Source organism: Aedes aegypti, chromosome 3 (genome assembly GCF_002204515.2).
Source record: "Aedes aegypti strain LVP_AGWG chromosome 3, AaegL5.0 Primary Assembly, whole genome shotgun sequence".
Classification (NCBI taxonomy): Eukaryota; Metazoa; Arthropoda; class Insecta; order Diptera; family Culicidae; genus Aedes; species Aedes aegypti.
Genome location: NC_035109.1, coordinates 122,901,681 through 122,925,446, shown reverse-complemented (window position 1 = coordinate 122,925,446; position 23,766 = coordinate 122,901,681). Strand labels below are relative to the sequence as shown.

The following is a 23,766-nucleotide window of genomic DNA, read 5'->3' as shown; positions in this document are numbered from 1 at the left end:
GCATCACTATTAGCCGCGATGCCAAATTTGACGAGATGAAAGGCAACGATGCGGTTGTGAACGACGACGATGACGACGAGGTGAGTGTTACATTGCGTGACCAAGCTGGCGTTGGCCCATGTGACGATGATGCAAGCACAGAAGAGTTCCAGTATCCTGAAGCTGAACTGGAAGATGATGGCAGTACCAGTACATTGGAGAGCGAGTTCGAAGGATTTCCTGATGAAGTTTTACTGCGGCGATCCAAGCGAACGACGAAAGGTGTGCCTCCGCAGCGGCTGGTCGTGAATTCCTGGTCCGCCGAAGTGTCGGGTGTCCATGAAGAACCGAAGAACTTTGCCCAAGCAATGAACAATCCAGATCGTAGAAGATGGCATGAAGCGATGGTTGAGGAGATGCAGTCCATCGAATCGAACGAAACGTGGCAGTTGGTGGACCTGCCAACCGGTCGAAAAGCAGTTGGCTCGAAGTGGGTGTATAAAATCAAGCGCAACGCAGATGGAGAAGTTGCCCTCTTCAAAGCAAGACTTGTCGCACAGGGATACAGCCAGCAGTATGATACAGATTATGACCAGGTGTTTGCTCCAGTTGTTCGCCAAACAACATTCCGGACTCTACTGGCTGTGGCGGCGAAACAAGGTATGAAAGTACGACAATTCGACGTCAAAACCGCGTTCTTGTACGGCAATCTCGATGAAGAAATATTCCTTCGTCAACCTCCAGGATTCGTCGTGCAAGGGGAAGAACGGAAGGTATATAAGCTGAGAAAAAGCTTGTATGGCATGAAACAAGCGGCCAGATCGTGGAACAGCACACTGCACTCCGAATTGGAGCGGATGGGCTTCAAACGGTGCGACTCGGATCCCTGCCTATATAGGAAGCTGGAAGATAAGCGGTGGTGTTATGTGCTGGTATACGTCGACGACTTGATCGCAGACAGACGTTCAAGTTAGACTCAGCCACTTGTGTAAAAACATGGCCGCCACAAATCGCCAAGTGGCAATAAGCTAACAGATAGCGTTAGTGGCGTATGCGTCCCGCCACCACCTCGATCACATTTCGTTGACAGTATGATACACAACCGCTCCCACAGCCGATGTGCTCAACGCTAAAAACTATGCACCTTTTTTTTTTGCGCTGGGTGGGTGATGTTCCTTTTTGGATCTAATTTCTCATGTAAAAGTTAATAAAATCCATTGTAATTTTTACCACAAGTTGGCATTTAATTTACTCACAGATTCATACTAGCATAACACCCTTGAATGATCGCTACTCATGTAAAATAAATTGGTGTGAAAGTATCACAATTGTGTGAATCATTTTTAAAGTTATTGTTTTGATATTTTTGTTCAGTGGGTGGTGGACTGGGTGGTAAGCGAGAAGATGAAGCCACGTGCTTTTACGAACTGTCACTGTACTGCAGCAATTTGCTCCCTAGGTGACACCACGGTAGAATTTACACAGAAATTTTGAATAAATTTGTTCCTGCTTAAACGTCTGTCTGCGACTTGATTGTGGCGTGCGAAAATGAGAAGATGATTGATCGCTGTGTTGGAGTTTTGCGGAAGAAATTCAACGTCGAATCTCTTGGTGACATCCAATGGTACTTGGGTATCAAGGTGAAGCGTAACGAGGATGGCGATTTCTTCATCAATCAAAAGCAATATGGACCAATGCACGAGTTCATCATTTGACGTTTTAGCGGTGCCGTGTTATTCATGTGACCATGGAAACGAGTGAACTTGGCACCGCTCAAACGTCAAATTCGTGAACTCGTGCATTGGTCCATATCTGTGAGATCGTACGTTCCTGCGGCTTGAAAGATGCCAAGGATTCCAAGATTCCATTGGATCCAGGATACTTGAAGCAAGAAGCTGGTATTCCTCTAGCGAACAATATTGAGTACCAAAAACTGTTGGGTCAACTTTTGTACGTTTCGGTCAACTCCAGACCGGATATTTCGGCGGCTGTGTCAATCCTGAACCGCAAAACAAGTAATCCATCTCAAAATGACTTTAAACGTTAAACGTCTCCTTGGCGATTTCAGTAAGCATCAGCAAGATCCAGTGTTGTTTGAGGACAACCAAAGTGCTCTGAAGATGTTGGATATCGGTAAGTTCAGCAACAGAACGAAACACATCGCTACCAAATACCATTTCGTAAGGGACATCAAAGCATCCGGCGAGATCCGTTTCGTTTACTGTCCGACTGAAGACATGGTTGCTGATCTGCTGACAAAACCCCTTGGAGGAACCAGACTGGCAAAGATGCGAGCCATGTGAGGACTACAAGATCAGCGTTGAGGGGGAGTGTTCATGAAGCCAGGCTGCTTAGCAACGCTGAATGAATGCAATCAACATCATCGAAGCAACCCTTATCTAAAATTGTAAAATTTTTCATTAGTCTAAAATAAAACCTAGAACATTACAGACGTTTTCTCTTCAATTGCCGTACCTGAAGTCAATAGAACAAACCACTGTTAAGCATATTCCAGCTGAATAAACTGTTATTCAACTACACACTTAAACGGTTTCGCCGAGAACCCAACAGCTGATATCTCGGTAATAATTTGACGATTCTCGGAAAATTTTTTACCGAGATCTCGGTAAACGTTCGCCGAGATCTCGGCAAAAAATTCGGATTGCCGAAATCTCGGTAAAATAAGTACCGAGATTCGGCGTTAAAATTTACCGAGCTCTCAGCTGTTGGGTTCTCGGCGAAAAATTTTACTGAGGTCGGTGAAATAATTTAAGTGTGTACTAATGTTTCTTGGGATATTATGTCGAATTCGTCAAATTCAAAATTTTGAACCTAGGTTAGAACTGGCGTAACCCGTTTTGAACCACAGTTTCAACCCAAACCCGAATCAGGTTCGACCGAACTACAATTTGCTTGTTTGAAAGTTCGGCACAAAAATCTGATTTTTTTATATTATTAATAAAATATTCATTCAAGTCATCGTCCAACTAAAACTTCATCTCTCAGTTACACCATACTTTACAAAAGTTTGGGTTCACTAGAACTTACTTAAAACGCGAATTCTCATACCAATCATGTACGCACCATTATTTACGTTAAAATAAGCTATACACTATTAGAAACGATTGAAAAATGGTAGAATTATTGACAAAGGTGATTTGCGTGCGGCTCAGGTCAACCCAAACTAAGGGAAATGAATGATGACTTGAATGAATGCTTAAATGATTTTGAACATTTTTTAGATGTTTCCTTCAAAATTTTGCGAGTGCTCTTCAAAGAATATAAGGTTACGATTCAAATGACGCATAAATTGTCAGTTTAGGTTGATCCTATGGTCATGTTTTTATCCCATTTTTTTTAAATGTCATAATTTTAGGTAAACATTTAGGTAGTTAACAAAATTCAAAAAATGCTTTTGTCAAAATACTTATGAAGTAAATTTAACTAATTGTCTTTCGAATTCGCCATAGAGAACTTCAATTAGACGTGTGATCACAGAGTTATGGACAAAACACTTTTGTATGTTTTTGAGAGGGTGAACCCAAACTTTTGCACAGCGGTGTATGTATACCTTCCAAAGGGAGTGACTTCGAAACTGGCTCTTTTTTTTGCCCAGACTTGCAGCTTAGCTATAGAAAACGACTGATGAAAGATTATTTTTTTCTGATAACAACGGTATGGGGAGCACCTCGTAACCAGTTACTTACATGCTTCCGGAAGAGATCGGCATGAACGGCCAGCGCTGGATCCTGTACGGCAATGAATCGTATCACATCCTCGATGGTCCAGTCGCTAGTCTGACCACGTGGCATCTGCGGACCGGACGATGCAACGGATACCATCGTGGATGGTATCTGCATCGGGATCAGCTGCTGCGCACTGGATAACATCGGAGGGGCTTGTAGTACGACGGGAGGCGCAACGGTTAGCACCTGCAGCGGCGCGGCCATCGATGACGATGGCAGGGGTTGCAGGGGAACGGCCAGGGGTGTGCTCGGTGGCACCGGTATGCTTGGAATCATGGTGGTCGCTGCTGGTGCCGGGGCGATATTTGCCGTTGGGGTCGAATGGGCCACTGGGATCGGTGCCTGGGCAGGGGATGCCGCCGAAGCGGACACGGTAGACGATGAAGAAGGAGCCGCTATTGCAGCCGCCGCGGCTGCAACTGCAGCAGCCACCGGGTTCTGGTGATCCACCTTGGGCGTTGTGCTATTAGGAGTTACCGGGGCTGTCGGGGCTGGAGATGGAACTGTAACCGTTGACGAGGGCGTTGGATGGATGGTTGCTGAAAAAAAAAAAGATAAATTTAATTTCGATTTTAGTTCAGGTAAATTTGATTATGCAAAATATCCGTCATGCCAAACGATCTTATGCTAAATAGCCCGCTCCCAAGTAAAAAGTGATGCCACTTTGGCGTGACCAAATTGTCTGAAACTTCGCAATAAGAAGTACTTCTATACAATGCTTCTTGTGACCAAACAGGTATGAACTCAGTTGCTTTCGAAAAATACCGCTGCCTAAGTGAATTAGAAGTGCCATGAAGAGTATCCGGCTCCCTAACAGTTTTTTTTCGGATTTGTTAGTGAGTTATGGCATACTTCAAAAACAAGTACTTATTGAATGTATTGAGAAAGAAATAAACATATGTGTTAAACATAACAGAAGGTCACTCAACTAACAAAGCAAAACTTACCGACGGCGGATGGCGACGATTGCGTGGCGGCTGGTGTCTGTGGCGGGGGCGACGAAGAACTGGGTTCGTTGTTTGTCGTCGAGGTAGCCGTCTCCAGTTCGACCGCCTTACGCTTCGGCGAAGGACTTCGTGGATGATCTTGCTGTGACTCTCGCGTAGTGGCCGCTGCCTTTGGAGAGGATGCTGCCGTCGGAGGTGGACTCGCCGATCGTACGGTTGGTTCGGTTTTGATAGGCCTCTTCAGCGGCGTGGATTGCACCATACAAGCATCGCACTGTTCCGGACCCGGTTCCAAAGTTATCAGGTGTTTGCATGCCCTGCATGCAGTACAAAGCGTTTCCAAAAAGTCGGAAAGTCCGGTGTTGCCTTTTTGTCGAATGTTGCCCGGAATTTTGACCGTGAAGTTTTTACCGGCTGCGGTCACAATGTGAACTTCGCCTTCCAGGCCAAAAAGTAGCGGGGACAGTTGGGAATGATCCTTGGAAGCGGCTAGCACCTCTTGTAGACAAAGTTTTGCCAAAGTCTGGTGATTCGGAGCGGTTACCATCGATGGCAGCTTGGAGCTATTGATGAACGGGCCACCCTTGCATCGACTATGAAAATGCGCTGTCACTGGGCTTGTTGGGGTCATAGAATCCGGTTCGGATATCATGGTATAAGAAGAACGAGAAGCTTTCGATCGACTTCCGCTGCCGTCCATTTTATTTTTCTGGCCAGGTGGTTGCATGGGATGGCAGCTTTTGGCACACCATCCTACGGGGAAAATGTCCCGCGAATCGTAACGGCACCAGTAATCGAAAGCTCCTCGCCAGCCGTCGAACGTCACATGGATCTGATCCTCTTTCACCGCATCTACTGTTGCACAGCAAATCAGTTGCGGATTCTTTTTGTCGACAGCTTCCAGCTTCTGTCCAACCTGTGGAAAGTAGTTACTTATAATTCATATAGCAAGGCTGGTTGCGACTGAGTGTATTAGAATAGGAACTTTAGACACTTGAAAAAATGGACATGAAAGAGACCTTGCAGGAGCCAATCAGAGACCAAAAAGAGATCATACAGGAACAAGAAAACAAAATTGATCCTAACAGGAAACAGGAGATAAGAGCTTTTTTTTTAGAATCCGGCCAGATAGTTTTCTATCGATTTTTTTGCGCATTCGTGAGATTACCATAAGTATTATTATTCTTTGAAGACTCTAGAGTCTAGACCCTTATACCAGGATTCACCAAAAGAATCAACAAACTTTAGTGACCATTGTGGTTAGAAAAGAGACTTTGGAGACCTCTGCAGACTTGCATTAAAATAGTGATTAAGTCTTTATAAAGAGACCTGCTTCCAGCCTTGATATATAAAATTATAATAAAAGCTTAGTATGTACAAACCTGGAATAAATTGCACTTGGGCGTTGGTGGTTCCGGCATGAAAATATGTGCCGGTGCCATCGGAGCTCCGTTGAGCGTTTTCAGCAGAAACGTCGGCCAACTGCTGGCATTCATGCGGAACCCGAGCGGAGGCTGCAGCATCTCTCCCGTCTGTTCGCAATGGCCAATGGGGTGAATCTCGGTCGAATCCACCAGTCGCCAGAAGTCATTTTTGTTGTCGCTGCCGTCGAGTCGCAGCCGTAACCGAGATCCCAAAACGCCAACCACGGTGGCTATGCAGGTTGATGTGACATTCCGGGGATCTAGTGCCTCCAGCTTCATGCCAATTTTGAACTCATTCGTGGGCGGTACCACCGCCTGTTTGAAACATTCTGCCGGGGCCGGAACGCTGCCGGATTCACGCAGGTACTCGGTCCAGTCGAATACGTGAAAACTTTCGTACTGGAAGGGACCGGTCGTCGTGGTCGTGGTCACCTGGAAGTGAAAGAAAATGAAGGATCTGGTTAGCTTTGAGCAAACATACAAGAAACAGCATGAAGGTATCATCGAGGACGTAAATAGTATTTCCAAGCTGTTGTCAATATCTGGAATATTAAACCTATAAAGCAAGGGACTAATACATGAGCGTTGAAGGAGGCTCATATAGCTAATTCTGAATAAACATTTTTCTATAATTTTTTGGACAGTTGTTTCATAAAGTATTATCAAAGTACATACACACCAAATTTGAAGTTTATTGGAGTTGAATTGCGAAAGTTATTCAATAAATAAATCGTACATGTCCTTTTTTGACCCATTCTCACCCCCAACGACGGTAGTGAACAATGAAGAGTAAAATTCGTCTATTGTAACTTTAGGCTTTAGGGATGAGACACAAATTATGTCACGCTAAATTTGGACTTTTTCGATCCCCTTCACATCTTGTCACGCTCTTTGTATGAGTTCTCTTAATATTTTGTACGGCTTGTCACAGCTATGTCTGCCCCTCTCCCTTGGAGCGAGACATAATTTGTGTACGACTCCTTAACATAAATTACAGTTTCCTTCAAGATTCACTAAATGCCTGGGAGGGAGAAACCAATACGACATTTATGTACGTCAAGGTGAGCCGAGATTCTGCTGTCACGAACTGTCACTGTGAGCCCAGATCTAAAACTGTGTACCCTAGCAGCAATCAGCCCTTGCCGTAGTTTTGAAGTCTAGTATTCCAGACTACTATAAAACTATGATAAGACCTGAAAAGCTACTAAAGTGGTTGAAGTGAAGAACGAAATAGTTTTATTAAAAGGTCCTCATCCCCCATTTCATTTCATTAGTCACTTTCACATGTTTATCACACTTTTGCCGTCGACACTTTTGTTTTTGACACTATCACTTATATCACCGATTATCTCTCATTAACTTTCGTAATAGACATCATATATATACTTTCCATTATATCATTTCACTCTCACAACTACAACTTTTTATCAAAATTACATCACACTGGTTTCAAATTCATTCATATTTATTACCATTTACCATCTGCTAGCATTGCTAAATAATCAAAAGATAATCAAACTACGATTTATCACTACGCTCAAGAAAGTTACAGTAGAAAAATAAAATCACTTTGATCAATTCTACTGCACTCGCTGTCATTATGAACATTTTTATCTTGAATGTGTGAAGAGCTAGGCAATAGTTTTTATATTCAGTAAAATGATTGCATAATGTAATATAACCATCATTAAACTAGTAGAGTTCATATTAGTATTATTATGTTTGTGTTTATAACAAAACTATCACAATCACTTCTAATGCCATTTTCAAATTTTTATCACCATACATTTCTTCAAATATCATTATTAGCACTATCACAATCACTAATTCATAATGACACAGATTCCCACCTAACACTTATTCTTAAGTTGCATTATAAAATGATTAATCACACGTTAGCTTTGAAACTTAACCACCATTACTGATTAGTACAAAGGATGCTACAGCTCGTGTAAACGAACTGAAACATCAACAACCAGCACTGGTTTATAAGTAACTACTGAGCCCTGGCGGTCCCTCCGTTGTTCGTAGAGGACCAGATAATATGCCGAAACATATCAACAGATCCTCTGCCTGAATGAATCCGTTCCATGATAAATCATGAACTGTTAGAGGTGTGCCAAAGTATTGGGAAGGTGATATGTTTCACAGACGGATATTATTATGGTGCACCTTCTACTTTGGCACCGTCAAACCCTGTGATCATGGCCAGGGACTTCGGTCTCTAGTGAAAATTGTTGTCTAACTAACATTCCTTTCCTTCCCTTCCCCCGATGTACGTAAAAACGTGGCCGGCGCCGTTATTGACTTTTAAATTTTGAGCTCTTGATTTGTGCACATTAAGAATGGTAAGCTAATCCCAAGCTCCAAGTCAATCACGGAGTAGCAATTACGAATTGTACGGTCATATATGCTCATGCTCCTGCTAAAGATACGATACTCCATCAACTCCAAGTTTTACGATGCTATTTTGATACGGATGTATCATCAAATAGATAAGTTCCATTATTACAGCGGATAATGCAAATATTTCGATATTCAGAATTACCCTATACGTTTTGCTGAAACGATATAAAAACACTTGGTCCAATCTGTCTGAACGCCGACCAATTGTTATGTATTTTTTTTGTCAGTAGCGATAGGGGTAGTACTTCTTCTTTCTTTTTTTCTGGCATTACGTCCCCACTGGGACAGAGCCTGCTTCTCAGCTTAGTGTTCTTATGAGCACTTCCACAGTTATTAACTGAGAGCTTACTGTGCCAATGACCATTTTTGCATGCGTATATCGTGTGGCAAGTACACGGGTAGAAATCAGAATCCAAAAACAAGATTATGACTCATGATATCATGATTCCAGCGTGTTTTCGTCTTATGAAAATACACCATGATTTGGACTCATGATATCATGAGTCAGATTGCCGTAACGCAACACACGCGTTAGGTTTTTGTAGCTGATTGCTCGGAATCATGATTCAAGCGCCAAAAATGCTGAGTCGCGCAACCGTTTATGATCGACAAAATAAAAAAAAAGTTAAAAATAGCATACATTGAGAATCGAGCCAAGAACCTTCCGATTGTGAGCCACGTACTCTACCACTAATCCACTTCGTCATCTTGAATTAAGAGTGATCGATACGAATGAAATGAAGCAAAGTGCGCCGCTTAGTGTTTTCACACTGGATGTTACGCTTATGAGGAATCATGATTATGACTCCAGGAACCATGATTTGTGATCCTGATATTATGACCTAACCAATTTATGAATTTCATGATTTGTAAATCATGGTGTGGGGATCAGATTTTTATCCGTGTACGAAGATACTCTATGTAGGGGTAGTACTGGCACTTTTAATCTGCCCTAAGCTTCTTCCCAGCATTTGCTTTTATAAGCCTCTATTGCGTTCATCACACAGACGTTTCTAAGCAATGTTGCTCAAATGGTCACTGTGTACTAGAGTGGTTCAAAAAATCGTTTTTGCTCCACACCGCTCATTCGATTCTAGATCAAATTCTGAGTGTCCTCCCAAAATTTGAGCTCATTTGGATGAAAACTGAGACTGCACAAGCCCTTTAAAGTTTATATGGGAAAAGCAAGCAATTCATTCAATCGGTCATAGTATTTGCCTATGTGCTCTTGGGGATTAGAGCTATGGGAAAAGCAAGCAATTCATTCAATCGATCATAGTATTTGCCTATGTGCTCTTGGGGATTAGAGCTACGTTGTGAGATACATTCATCAGCTCCAACTTTGCCGAAGACCGTTTCCAAATCGGACGACCCAGTAATTAATTATTGATTTTTGAATGAGTTGTGAAACTTTGGCTATAATTATTGGGTTGTTCTGCAGGCATCACTGGATATATGCAGTTAAACATAGTAGCCATGTTTTTTCGCGCCAGGTGCAGCAATGTTGCCTGTTCAGAAGTTAAATGAGCACTGCTGAAGAATTTGTTACTGGATATAAATCAATAACTAATTACTGAGGCGTCCGATTTGAAAACTGTCTTCGGCAAAGTTGTAGCTGACGAATGTACCTCACAGTACCAAAGTAGCTCTAATCCCCAAGAGCACATGGGCAAACACTATGACCGATTGAATGAATAGGTTGCTTTTTTCATAGTAATTCCCATATAAATTTTAAAGGGGTTGTGCAGTCTCAGTTTTCATCCAAATGAGTACAAATTTTGGGAGGACACTCAGAATTTGATCTAGAATCGAGAGAGTGGTGTGGAGCAAAAACGATTTTTTAAACCACTCTACTGTGTACCCTAGCAGCAATCAGCCCTTACCGTAGTTTTGCAGTCTAGTAGTTCAGACCTGGGAGGGAGAAACCGATACAAAATTTCTGTACATCAAGGTGAGCCGAGATTTTGCTGTCACGAACTGTCACTGTGAGCCCAGATCTTAAAGAGTGGACAAACATGGTAAAAGCGCGTGATTCATCAAACAATTGCATTTTATCAAAGTTGACAACAATTGGTTGAAAATCAATTCCTGCACATCCAAAAGAAATGTCCTGATAGCACCTTTTATTGTGATTGAATATGAAGCATTGAAACCCGCCTCTCTTCCAATAAAAATGAAAATAAAATGCACAGAAAACTTTGGCCATTTTCACATGTTTGTCCGTAAAGATCGAAGGTGCACAACAAAAGAAAACTAGCGATTTTCCTCAAGCCTGTCTTGATTGTCGTTAATGATCTGGAGTTATCTTGCAGTTTGGAAAAATGTTGTTTCATATTTCGTGTGTAGTATCTGTGCCTCCCTCCCAGGTTCAGACTACCATCAACCTACGATAAGGCCCGAAATGCTACTAGAGTGGTTAAAGTGAAGAACGAAATAGTTTTACTAAACGGTCCTCATTCCCCATATCATTTCATCACTCACTATCGACACTTTTATTTTTGACACTATCACGTATATCACCGATTATCACTCATCAACTGTCGTAATACACTTCAGATATACTTTTTATTATATGACTTTTCACCATCACAGCTACAAATTTTCATCAAATTTACATCACATCATTTTCATATAAATTTATTGTTATTACCATTTTCCATCTGTTACCATTATTAAGTAATTAAAAGAAATTCAATTTAAATTTTCCATTATTTTGTTGCGAGTCATTACTATTCAAACTACGATTTAGCACTACGATCTATAAAGTTACAGTAAAAAAAAAAACACTTCGATCCATTCTTCTGCACTCATAAACACTTTTATCATGCATGTGTGAAGAACTAGGCAATAGTGTTTATTTTCAGAGAAATGTTTGCAAAATGTATTATGGCCATTGTTAAACTAGTAGAGTTCATATAATTATTATTTGAATATTTAACAAAACTATCACTTCCAATGCCATTTTCAAATTTTCATCACCATACATTTTTTCAAACATCATTATTAGTACCTTCACAATCACCAATTTTATAACGACGAGTGTAACGAAGAGTTTCACCAAACACACATTCTTATGTTGCATTATAAAACGTTTGAACACACGTTGGCTCTGAAACTTAATCACCATTACTGATTAGTACAAAAGATTGTACAACTCGTGTAAACGAACTGAACCATCAACAGCCAGCACTGGTTTATAAGTAACTACTGAGCCCTGGCGGTCCCTCCGTTCGAAGAGGACCTGATAATATGCCGAAACATATTAACAGATCCTCCGCCTGAATGCAACCGTTTCATGAACCGTTAGAGGTGTGCCAAAGTACTGAGAAGGTGATATGTTTCACAGACGGGTATTATTATGGTGCACCTTCTACTTTGGCACCATTAAACCCTGTGATCGTGGCCAGGGAATTTTAAAAATTATCATACAAAATGCCACTTTATTGAAACAATATCACCGCATCATTATTTTTGAATATATTGTAAAGTATTTCTGATCGAAAAATTTTGTGGGTTCAACCCAATATTTTTAAGACTGTTTTAAATGTTTGCGACTACTTTTCGATACACTCCTCACACCCACAAAATTTCTTTAGAGGATGCTTTGTATTTTTTCAAAGATGAAACCTTGGGGCAATCGGGTCTGGTAGCGTTTGATTGGAAATAAGAATTTTAGATACCTCTTGCCTGAAAAAAAAAACAAACATGTACGACATAGAAATCATACATGAGTTTCTATAAAAATGATTTTTCGGACTTTTTTTAGAGTCCCTTGACGTTACGACAAGTATTACTGCTTGTTTTACTGTGGATTTTTTTCACAGATTACACCAATGATCTTTTTCGGAGTTTGTCAAAGGAAGTCTTATTTTGTCTTATTCAAGAAATATGTCCTTTGATTTCCCTATGACTTTCTCCAACATTCCCGTTTAGAGCATCTTAAAAGTTCTAAATTCATCCAGAAATCCATATTTTTTGTTATTTTCCAAAGAAATCTAAAAAAATCTATTCATTCTTCCAGAGATATCTTCAGGGAAATGTCAAGGAAATTTTGAGAAAAATCCGCGTGGAATTTGTAAATAATTTTTTTGTGAGTTCAAAGTATGCCTTGATGCATTCCTACGAGGATCTCTGAAAGAACTCCTTGATGAAATTCTTCTTCGGATTTTCTTGATGAAATGTTAATATAACTGAAAACCCCTCGAATCTCTGAATAATGTCCTACAAACTTTTGGAAGAGACTCGGAGAGACTCCCTGGAGAAATTTAAATGTGAACAATTTGAAAAATACCTGTTAGAATGGCTGTGGAGTTTGGAAATATCATTTGAAGAAATATTAGAGCAATAATGTGGGACTTAATGAGAAATTCCAGGTCGATTTTGTTGAGGAATTCTTGGAAAAGTTTATAAAAGATTTCATTGAATGATGCCTGAATGAATGTTCGGAACAATTTCTGAATGTAATCGTTAATTTTTTCATAGAATTCCTATAAAAAAATTAAAAAAACAATGGCGTAGGAATTTTGGTAGGGTTTCTTAGAAAAATATCGAAATAAAGAATAAACTTTTGCGGAAGAACCTAGAATAAAGCTTTGTGGACGAACTTCTTTATGATATGTGGTAAATCTCCTAGAAGTAACAATTGGAAAAATCGGTGAATTAAGCAGTGAAAAAGTATGTGGAGGAAATCCTGGGATAATTGCCGTCATTTTTTCAGAGTGATTTATGTGAAAATTACTGGAGATAATAATGTTGCAATGCTCTACGATTTTATTGACAAAATTTGTGAAGGAATTCATGTAAGCATCTCATGAAAAAATGCTGGTAGCACTCCTGGACAAATCCATAAAGGAATTCCAGAAAGAATCTATAGAATGCCTGAAGCACTCCTTGAACTTTCCTCCAGAACTTGTGGAATAGTCAAAAAAGATTTTTGTAAACAAATTTGCCTTTACCAACTTTCCAATCCAAGTTCTGAAAAAAATAAAAATCGTTAAAAAAATAAGGACTGAACATCTCTAGTAGCGTCTTGATAGCGGTGCAGCCGAATATTTTTATGATTGAAAAGATTTTCTGTCGCAAAAAGGACATATTCTATCTGATATATAACTGATTCAAAATAATTTCCCTGATTATGACCGAATTTCCCTGAAAATTCCAGGTTTTTCCAGGTTGAATAAAATTCCCTTATAATTCCAGGTTTTCCAGGTTTTTCCAGGTAGTAGACACCCTGGTTATAGAAGCCTAAGGCAACTTTACTCTTAAATATTCACTATAAAAATGACTGTGGAAAGTAAGACGCTGAGATGGATCATTGAAGAGCCCTACTTGCTAGGTTCGAAAAATTGTTGAACAGACAAGGAAAGTGACTTTTTTCCTTGAGGATATATGAAGGTAATGACCAATAAATACTTTTAACAATAAAAAATGAAATTAACTAGAACTACTACTAAATAGCCTAATTTTGTTAGGACTTCACGACAATTGACATTTAAGCCTCTAATCTTACGTAGAAGACAGGAGAAATCAGAATAGCACTTAAATGACAAATTATTCAAAACTATTTTGACTAGACAGTATTAGTAATGACACTACTACACTACTATTTCAAACAAATTCTGTTGGAGCTGCTGATTTTCTCAATGCTTTCTTTTCTCAGAAGCAAGGGAATATGGGTATTTTTCAAAAACTATCACGTCACAATACTAATCAAAAAACAGTGTTCATGTGGGCACCATAGCCTATAATTCGTCTGAGTATTGGTCCTGGTCAGACTTGGGAACTGTTACCACAATTTACAACAGTTCATCGATTCTGCCAGTTAACCAAAACACAAAGCAGCAGCAGCATCAATACCATCATGCGTTGCGCTGCCAACGGTCCACACACTGCTTGACTGTTTTTGTCTCTCCTCTATGATCGTTTTTGGGCAGCCATTCCGAGGTGAATGATTGAAAAAAAGTAAGAGGTTGTTTCCGAGATACGACCGCCAAGTTGACGTTGGATAACGTTAGCTTCTTCTATTTCCTGATTTAGGACCGTCACGAACTTATGAGATTTCAAGGTACTGACAAAAAATCAGTGGGGGTTGTGTACAAGACACGACCGCATGATGTTAACTACGCCATTTAATTTGCTGCATTTGTATTATAGTCAAATGTCATAATTGCAACCATCTTTTAGTTATAATCCAAAATGTAATGGTTTGTGAATTTAGAAAAGATATATGTTTAAAATAAAATTTTGCGTTAGGTAATATTTGAATCATTCCTTAACAATAGAAAATATATTGCATCCCAACGGCACAGCAGCAGCTTCCTCGGAAACATCCTCAAATTGCCGTATTGTCAATTATTCGTAATAAATCAATTGTTGTATGCTGCTATGAGATGAATTAAGAAATTATAGCAAAATTGTGGTAAACACATTAGGGAATATTACACAATTAACTCTTTAAAACACATTTGTTGGCTCTGAAAAGGGCCGATTGAATTGTTGAATCTGCGTAACACGGACACATTTTGACGGCGCACTGGTTTCAATCCTCCTCGCCCGATGAGATTTGCGGTGCGGATGACGATGTGCGCTTCAACAAGCGGCTTTGGTCGATTTTCTTCAGCCATCTCGTACAACAGCTTGCCTCTGGTGGCGAGGAGCTGAGCAGGTTTGGAGGAGCTCTTACCAGCTCGAAAGCGAAAACAGAATGACACCAGATTCAATGAAGGAGGGATGCTTTATACCCTTAGAATAGCAGATGATGCTCCTCCTTTCATATTCTTCGTTTTCTTAGCTGGGAAATAGGCTATATGAAACTGATGTCTGGATAAGGGATGTATTGATTAGCATTATGCTGTTATTGCAACCCGACGGCACTGCAGCAGCATCCTCGGAAACAGCTTCAAATTGCCGTATTGTCAATTATTCGTAATAAATCAATTATTGTATGATGCTATGAGATGAATTAAGAGATTATAGCAAGTATGTGGTAAACACATTAGGGAATATTATACAAATAACTCTTTAAAACACATTTGTTGGCTCTCAAAAGGGCCGATTGAGTTGTTGAATTTGCGTAATACGGACACATTTTGACGGCGCACTGGTTTCAATCTGCCTCGCCCGATGAGATTTGCGGTGCGGATGACGATGTGCGCTTCAACAAGCGGCTTTGGTCGATTTTCTTCAGCCATCTCGTACAAATTAGGGAATATTACACGGACGGTGACGGCTGTGCCGCTCGATCTAATGAACCAGAATGACCGCGCTAGCCTCCCGCATGGCAATGACAGCGGAGCACTGACTGGTAGCGACGATTTCTGGCCGAAAACGATTATGCTGGCTGGTGCACTCAAATGAGCGGCTTCAGTTGCTGCGGCTCCGAAATGCGTGGTTCTTCGGTTCTAATGCGTGTTGTATTCGCGCCCTATTGAAAACTGAACTGAGGACGCGAATGACTCTCGAAATTTACTCGCCGACCGTGTTCACAGTCTGACGGCAAAAAGAAGAATGAGGGAAGAAGCAGGGTGCGGTGCGCTTTTATAGTGGGAAGCGGAACCGAAAAATGTGCTTGAACGTGATTGGTTAGATAAGAAAAGGGGCAACGTTTTACGATATTTCAATAGTTTGTTGCTAATAATCAATAGTGTCCTCCATTTGAATCGACGCGTAGATAAATTTCCAATCGATTCATGGATAAATATTGAAAATCTATCGATAAATGACTGAGTTATTAGCGGTCAAAACCTGACCATTTTTCGTTACATGCTCAATTTTTCGTTTTTCTGAATTGTACCCCCATATGTTGCCGTAAGACGTTATCCAACGTCAAAAAAGTTAAATAATTCAATCGCTAATATTCAGGGTTCTGAATTATCGTATCAATGATGCGAAATCTACGATTTTTCGCACGTAAGGAGAATGCTTTTTCGCTTCCTCACGTGAATATCTTTTTTCGCTCACACTTATTTTCCCTAGAGTTACGATGGAGGATAACCGAAAATCATTCCACTCCGGGGATAATTTCTTTTTCACCTTATCATATTTTCGCTCACAAACTTCTCCGGAGAATTATCACTATGTGGATAAACAAAAACTGGTGCCGCCGACGGGATTCGAACCTAGAACATTGCTAAAAACAACCGCGATGCGTGCACGCTATCCATGCTACCACATCAACTTGACGAAAGCAGCAGTTAATTTGATGCATAAAAGCAAATGCTGCTTGTGGCGATGGACACATGAAAAGTTCTCCATGGAGAGGAGAATGATAAAATAAAATTCTCACAGCTGTGGAGTTGTGCCATTATCTATTTTCGCTTTATTTTGTAGACGGATAATTTCGCAAGGCAGCTTTTCGCTGAAAATTGTGGTGATGGAGAAATCTATTATCGTGAGAGTGAGTGAGAATTCGGAAGCTTGATATTAGCGATTGAATTATTTAACTTTTTTTTTCAATCATTCACCTCGGAATGGCTGCCCAAAAACGATCATAGAGGAGAGACAAAAACAGTCAAGCAGTGTGTGGACCGTTGGCAGCGCAACGCATGATGGTATTGATGCTGCTGCTGCTTTGTGTTTTGGTTAACTGGCAGAATCGATGAACTGTTGTAAATTGTGGTAACAGTTCCCAAGTCTGACCAGGACCAATACTCAGACGAATTATAGGCTATGGTGCCCACATGAACACTGTTTTTTGAACGCAAGGTCATGCCTAATGATTTCACAGATTTTTAGTGTAAATTTCGGTAGGGAACCGGACACAATTCTATGCACTTTTGATTCACTTTGGCAGTGGTTTGTTTGAAAGCTACAAAGCTCATATTTGGCCACAATGTGCGTCGTACTGAAGTGCTCCTTATTGCAAAGTTACAGACAATTCGGACGAGAAAAACCCCCCTTGCCAAAGTGAATCATGGAATTGTCCAAGTGGTTCTGCACCCTATATGGCAAAAAGATTGGTTTTCATCGAGCTTCATGTTAATTTTCCACAGACTTTTGTAAAAGTTTGGCTTTCACCGAATTTTCAGTGAATGTTGAAACCACTGTTTATTTTTATGTGATTTGTTGAATCATATTTCACAGATTGTGTTGTTTGCTTTGGAGAACTCTTTATTTTCACGAAGAAAAAATTAAAAGATTAGAAATTGAGTTTAAATATCTTCAAATAGTTAAATCAAAAACCGGGAAAATATTGGGCACTGTACCGGGAAAACCGGGAAAAATCTGGAATTTCAAAATGAAAATTTGGTGGCCACCCTATTATAAGATTATCAATGTCAGTTTTTTGTTCCTCCAAGTACATATTCAGGGTTGTCGAGGTGAACCAACCGAGGGACCAATAATAATAAAAATAATAACAATCTTCAGGGGTTCCTGGCAAGTATCGAAGATTGCTTCAGGAACTTTTATTAAATTTCCTCCATGGTTGCTGAACCCTCGGTCTGGCTTTTGCCTCTACCAGGACCAGGGATGGGAAAAGTACTGTAGCAAACATTTACCGCCTCGACATTTACATACATGTTTCTACACGACCATCAAAATCCAAAGCAAACCATGACCGTTCAAAACAAAAAAATGTCACGGCTCTTCAGAATTGTAATCTTCTTCTTCCCAACATTTTTTCAAACCCGAATGCGAAATGACTCGTGCACAGTGGTGATACGATTTTTGCGGTTTTCGGGGTTTTGCATTTTTGCTCGATAAAGGCAGCAAGAAATTGAACTTGATTGTATGTATCTCAACGGAATGATTATGCTCTTGTTGTTAGAGCTAATAGATTTCAATTAGTTGAAAACACAAGCGAAATATTTCAGGGTTCTGAATTATCGTATCAATGATGCGAAATCTACGATTTTTCGCACGTAAGGAGAATGCTTTTTCGCTTCCTCACGTGAATATCTTTTTTCGCTCACACTTATTTTCCCTAGAGTTACGATGGAGGATAACCGAAAATCATTCCACTCCGGGGATAATTTCTTTTTCACCTTATCATATTTTCGCTCACAAACTTCTCCGGAGAATTATCACTATGTGGATAAACAAAAACTGGTGCCGCCGACGGGATTCGAACCTAGAACATTGCTAAAAACAACCGCGATGCGTGCACGCTATCCATGCTACCACATCAACTTGACGAAAGCAGCAGTTAATTTGATGCATAAAAGCAAATGCTGCTTGTGGCGATGGACACATGAAAAGTTCTCCATGGAGAGGAGAATGATAAAATAAAATTCTCACAGCTGTGGAGTTGTGCCATTATCTATTTTCGCTTTATTTTGTAGACGGATAATTTCGCAAGGCAGCTTTTCGCTGAAAATTGTGGTGATGGAGAAATCTATTATCGTGAGAGTGAGTGAGAATTCGGAAGCTTGCTAATATTTCGCTTGTGTTTTCAACTAATTGAAATCTATTAGCTCTAACAACAAGAGCATAATCATTCCGTTGAGATACATACAATCAAGTTCAATTTCTTGCTGCCTTTATCGAGCAAAAATGCAAAACCCCGAAAACCGCAAAAATCGTATCACCACTGTGCACGAGTCATTTCGCATTCGGGTTTGAAAAAATGTTGGGAAGAAGAAGATTACAATTCTGAAGAGCCGTGACATTTTTTTGTTTTGAACGGTCATGGTTTGCTTTGGATTTTGATGGTCGTGTAGAAACATGTATGTAAATGTCGAGGCGGTAAATGTTTGCTACAGTACTTTTCCCATCCCTGGTCCTGGTAGAGGCAAAAGCCAGACCGAGGGTTCAGCAACCATGGAGGAAATTTAATAAAAGTTCCTGAAGCAATCTTCGATACTTGCCAGGAACCCCTGAAGATTGTTATTATTTTTATTATTATTGGTCCCTCGGTTGGTTCACCTCGACAACCCTGAATATGTACTTGGAGGAACAAAAAACTGACATTGATAATCTTATAATAGGGTGGCCACCAAATTTTCATTTTGAAATTCCAGATTTTTCCCGGTTTTCCCGGTACAGTGCCCAATATTTTCCCGGTTTTTGATTTAACTATTTGAAGATATTTAAACTCAATTTCTAATCTTTTAATTTTTTCTTCGTGAAAATAAAGAGTTCTCCAAAGCAAACAACACAATCTGTGAAATATGATTCAACAAATCACATAAAAATAAACAGTGGTTTCAACATTCACTGAAAATTCGGTGAAAGCCAAACTTTTACAAAAGTCTGTGGAAAATTAACATGAAGCTCGATGAAAACCAATCTTTTTGCCATATAGGGTGCAGAACCACTTGGACAATTCCATGATTCACTTTGGCAAGGGGGGTTTTTCTCGTCCGAATTGTCTGTAACTTTGCAATAAGGAGCACTTCAGTACGACGCACATTGTGGCCAAATATGAGCTTTGTAGCTTTCAAACAAACCACTGCCAAAGTGAATCAAAAGTGCATAGAATTGTGTCCGGTTCCCTACCGAAATTTACACTAAAAATCTGTGAAATCATTAGGCATGACCTGCGTTTTTATAATTGCGAATTTCGCTAAAGTTTATATTTTTGTATATGTATATAAATATACTGGACTTCAAAAACAAGGTAGGTAGGTATTTTTGTAATTAAAAATTATTTATGAAATTCCGTTCAATAAACGAACAGTGTCATAAACAAGTTAGAATTCCAAATAGCTTCCGTTGTTGAGTGCTTTCATTTCAATCACAACATGTCTATTTTTTTCTAGTAATTCAGAGGAAGAAATCACCGAAAATTCGTTGAATATCACCGAACGATTCAATACTTTTGACATCTGAACTTTTCCCAGCTTCACGGATCGATAAAATTTTGATGTTTCGGTGAAATTGCATAGAAATTTGTGATTTATTCTAAGTGTTAAGTTTAAGGTAAAAATTAAATAACACATATGTACAAGCATGTAACTCTACCCTATTTATTATTTTTTTGTCGATATTTTGAAGAATGAAATATTAGATACTTTTAAAAATAATTGATTGTAAGAAAAACATAATTTATTGAATCTTGATTCAAAACATCGAGTCAAACAAAATTAGAGAAATGGTTAAAAAATATATTTAAGTCAAAACTTTGACAGAAGTGGAAAAGTAGAAATTAAATCACAAAAAAAAATGAGGCATTCCAATGTGTTATTCAAACATAACGATTTTCTACAACTTCTGGTTTGTAGATTCATAGCTCCAAAATGTTCGTTAAACACGATTTTCCCGATAGTCATCTCAAATTCCCGGTTTTTCCCGGTGGAATCAAATTCCCGTCTTTTCCACGCTTTTCCCGTTTTTCCCGGTTCGGTGGCCACCCTGTTATAATCACCCCCTAACATGCTTAAATAGTTGCTAAATAACTTGATTTTTCAAAAAGTTTAGCTTATAGGCCTGCGTGAAATAAATAAGTTAGGTACAATTTAATTAAATTAGCAGAATTTTTGTGTTGTTACAGCTGTAAAACACATAATTTTAAATATACCTAACGATCAAAATCAGTTCTGGTGCATGCCAAAAATATGCTCACCACGAGAGTGACGCTAAATGGTTGAAATGGGCAGATGGGACTCATCGAACGAGAGAATTCTCGTATGGAATACATTGGAAAACTATCGAAGAAATTCCTGTAGTTATTATTAGATAAAGCCCTGAGAAATTTATAGAACAATCAATGAACGAAGCTTTGTAAAAATCATATTGGAATACCTGGAACCACTTCAAAAGGTATCCCTGGAAAAATAAATTGCCAAATAAATCATTAAAGACAATAGATACTTTTTGAAGAACCCCTGGAGCAACCCATATATGTAATCTTGGACATGCTACAGGAGGAAGAGAAGTTAACATTGATAATCATATCACAAAGCTGTAATTTCGCGCAGGCCTTATAAATTGGAAATAATTCAATGAAATAAAACGTATATAACATTCTATTGAAAGCCTGTAAAGTTTACTTGCATAAGTTGCAATGAAAAAACTATGACTCACCGGACTGATTCGGGTCGGCTCTCGTCCTGGGGAATTCCCGCTGCTCTTCCGTCCATTGTTGTTATTGTTGCTACTGCTGTTATTATTGTTATTATTCCCATTGATTTTGGGAACCTGTGTGGATGACGACGTACCGGACGGCGACGACGTTGTGTTGGCCATCGCTGACCCCGAAATAGTGGAGAAAGCATCACCGGACTGGGACCGAGATGCCAACTGGGAGGACCCGCTGCCAACCGCGACGACGGCCGCCTTTTTCTGGTGCTTCTTCATGCAGAACGTGGAGCAATAGTTTGGTTTCGGTGCATTGGCCCGTATCACATTATCGCACTGGATGCACGCCCCTTTGCTGTACGCCTTCCGGAACTCGAGGATGCAGGTCTCGGAACAGAACTCCTTCTTGCCGTTCTGCGTCGGGAGGACGTATTTGAGCGGGTTCTTGTTCTCGCCGCACCAAATGCAGGAACTTCCGCCGGTGCTGCTGGAGGAGGATGTTCCGTTGCTCCCCGCCGAGCTGCTACCGGCCGTCAATTTGCGGGGAGTCCTTCCGGAACTGGAATTACTCCTATTATGCCTATCGGAGCTTGGTTCCGTGCCGTTGTTGCCACTGCTGCTCGATATGTTGTTGCTGTTGCTATTGGGGGAAGAGCTTCCAGATGCGGACATTACAAACTAAGATATCCTTCCCGAGAAAAACGGATTAGCCCACGTAGGTATTTTGCTTCCAATCGATCGGGATTCGTCCTTTTTCCTTTTTACTCCCCCTCTACACAGAAAACGTCAAAAATTACGAATCAAAACAGACTCGTTCTTGTTCTTCTAGCAAATTCAGTCCTTTTTTTTCTTCCTTTCATTCGTCCGCGGGAATCGATTTCTTGCCACTCTTCTTTTTTTGTATGACTCCTTGCGTCTCCCTGCGATGACAGGAGTTTGATAATCGCTTGTTTCTTTTTCTTCACATCGCGGCGCCAAACAACTTCCAACTTTAATTTAATCAAAAATGCGCACTCCAACTACTTGTTACACGATATTCCCGCAATCTGCGCTACAAATTGTCGCAATTTCCGAGCAATTTTTGCATTTTATCGGCACCAAACTGATTAAAATGTTCACTTTTTCTTCCGCTCTTCTTTCCGGGCGCAGGTTTCCATCCAAACGAAACTAAAACTAGAGATGTTTCAAATCGTCTATCGTTCTCAAAATAATCGATTACGTTTGGTCGTATGTGGTCCCGAAGAAAAGGATGTGGTTTGATGCATTTGTGAAAGCATATATTAAGAACATCTATGAAAACAAACGAATTTCATATTTTTCATTATATTTGATGTGTAATTTCAACACAAAACTTCTATACGGCACCAAAATTCTTAAGAAACAAAACAAATTATAATCGATTTTTTTACCAACCATTAACATGGACAGACACCCCTATGCGCAATCCAGCGGAGAAGACGACGCGTTTTGTCAAAAATTCTATTTATCTTTGTTCTCTTTCCGACAACAGCCCAGCAAACGGTTGTTTGCTTGCGCTGATGGAAGCTTTTGTTGCTATTTCGTTCTGTCTGGTGGCTTTATTCCGATGATGACTGGAGCATCTTGTCCTGCTCGCACATTTTATGACGCGTTGCAGTTTGGCTTTGCGGCTTTGCTTCTGATCGCCGGGAGGCGTCGATTGTTTGTTTTTCCCGTTTTTCCGCATTTTCACACACGCTAAAATTATTACAGTGGGATTCCGTTTTTGGCAACAAAATTGAAATTGTCAGTTCCCAAAATCGGAACCGGGCCAAAATCGGGACCCTTTTTTAATGTTAAATGAACGTTAATGTTTTGAAAACATCATTAGAATGTTATTACATCATCCTTATGGAACCATATATGCCCAATTGAGAAATCACTGATACCATCCAACAGAAAAATTCAAAAGAATTTTGTAATTTATTTTTTAAAGCTAGGTATGCTGTTTCGCTCAAGAAATGTAAAGAAATTCCTTGACTGAATGGGTCAACAAATTTCCTACAGAGAGCTTCATTTGAAATGACATTTTCTTCTCAACTGTGTACTGCGATCAAAGAAAAATTATTTTCTTGATCATTTCCTGGAAGAAATTCCCCACGCATCGAGATAGGCGATTATTTTTCATGTCAGTAGCAAATCAGTCTTTGATCTATTGGAGTATTTCTTGAAAAAACCCTGGCCGTATTTCTGAAATATTCACAAGAGAATTTCTCGCAACACTCTGAGCAAAAGCCCTTTAAGTTTTTTTTTAAGCGAATAATTTCCTCACGAGCTTTTGGTAATAAT

At 39.8% G+C, this 23,766-nt stretch overlaps 1 protein-coding gene across 1 annotated transcript in view; it reads right to left on the bottom strand.

Moving 5' to 3' along the window:
* The window catches only part of LOC5569096 (polycomb protein Scm), a 32,831-nt gene extending 10,192 nt beyond the window's left edge, over positions 1-22,639 (bottom strand). The window contains exons 1-4 of the mRNA XM_021854998.1: positions 21,466-22,639; positions 6,055-6,528; positions 4,673-5,588; positions 3,687-4,264 (exon numbers count right to left, since the gene is read on the bottom strand). Coding sequence (XP_021710690.1) covers positions 3,687-4,264; positions 4,673-5,588; positions 6,055-6,528; positions 21,466-22,131 — 2,634 coding nt within the window. The 5' untranslated portion in view covers positions 22,132-22,639. The remainder of the gene's footprint in view (positions 1-3,686; positions 4,265-4,672; positions 5,589-6,054; positions 6,529-21,465) is intronic.
* Positions 22,640-23,766: the final 1,127 nt, after the last annotated feature.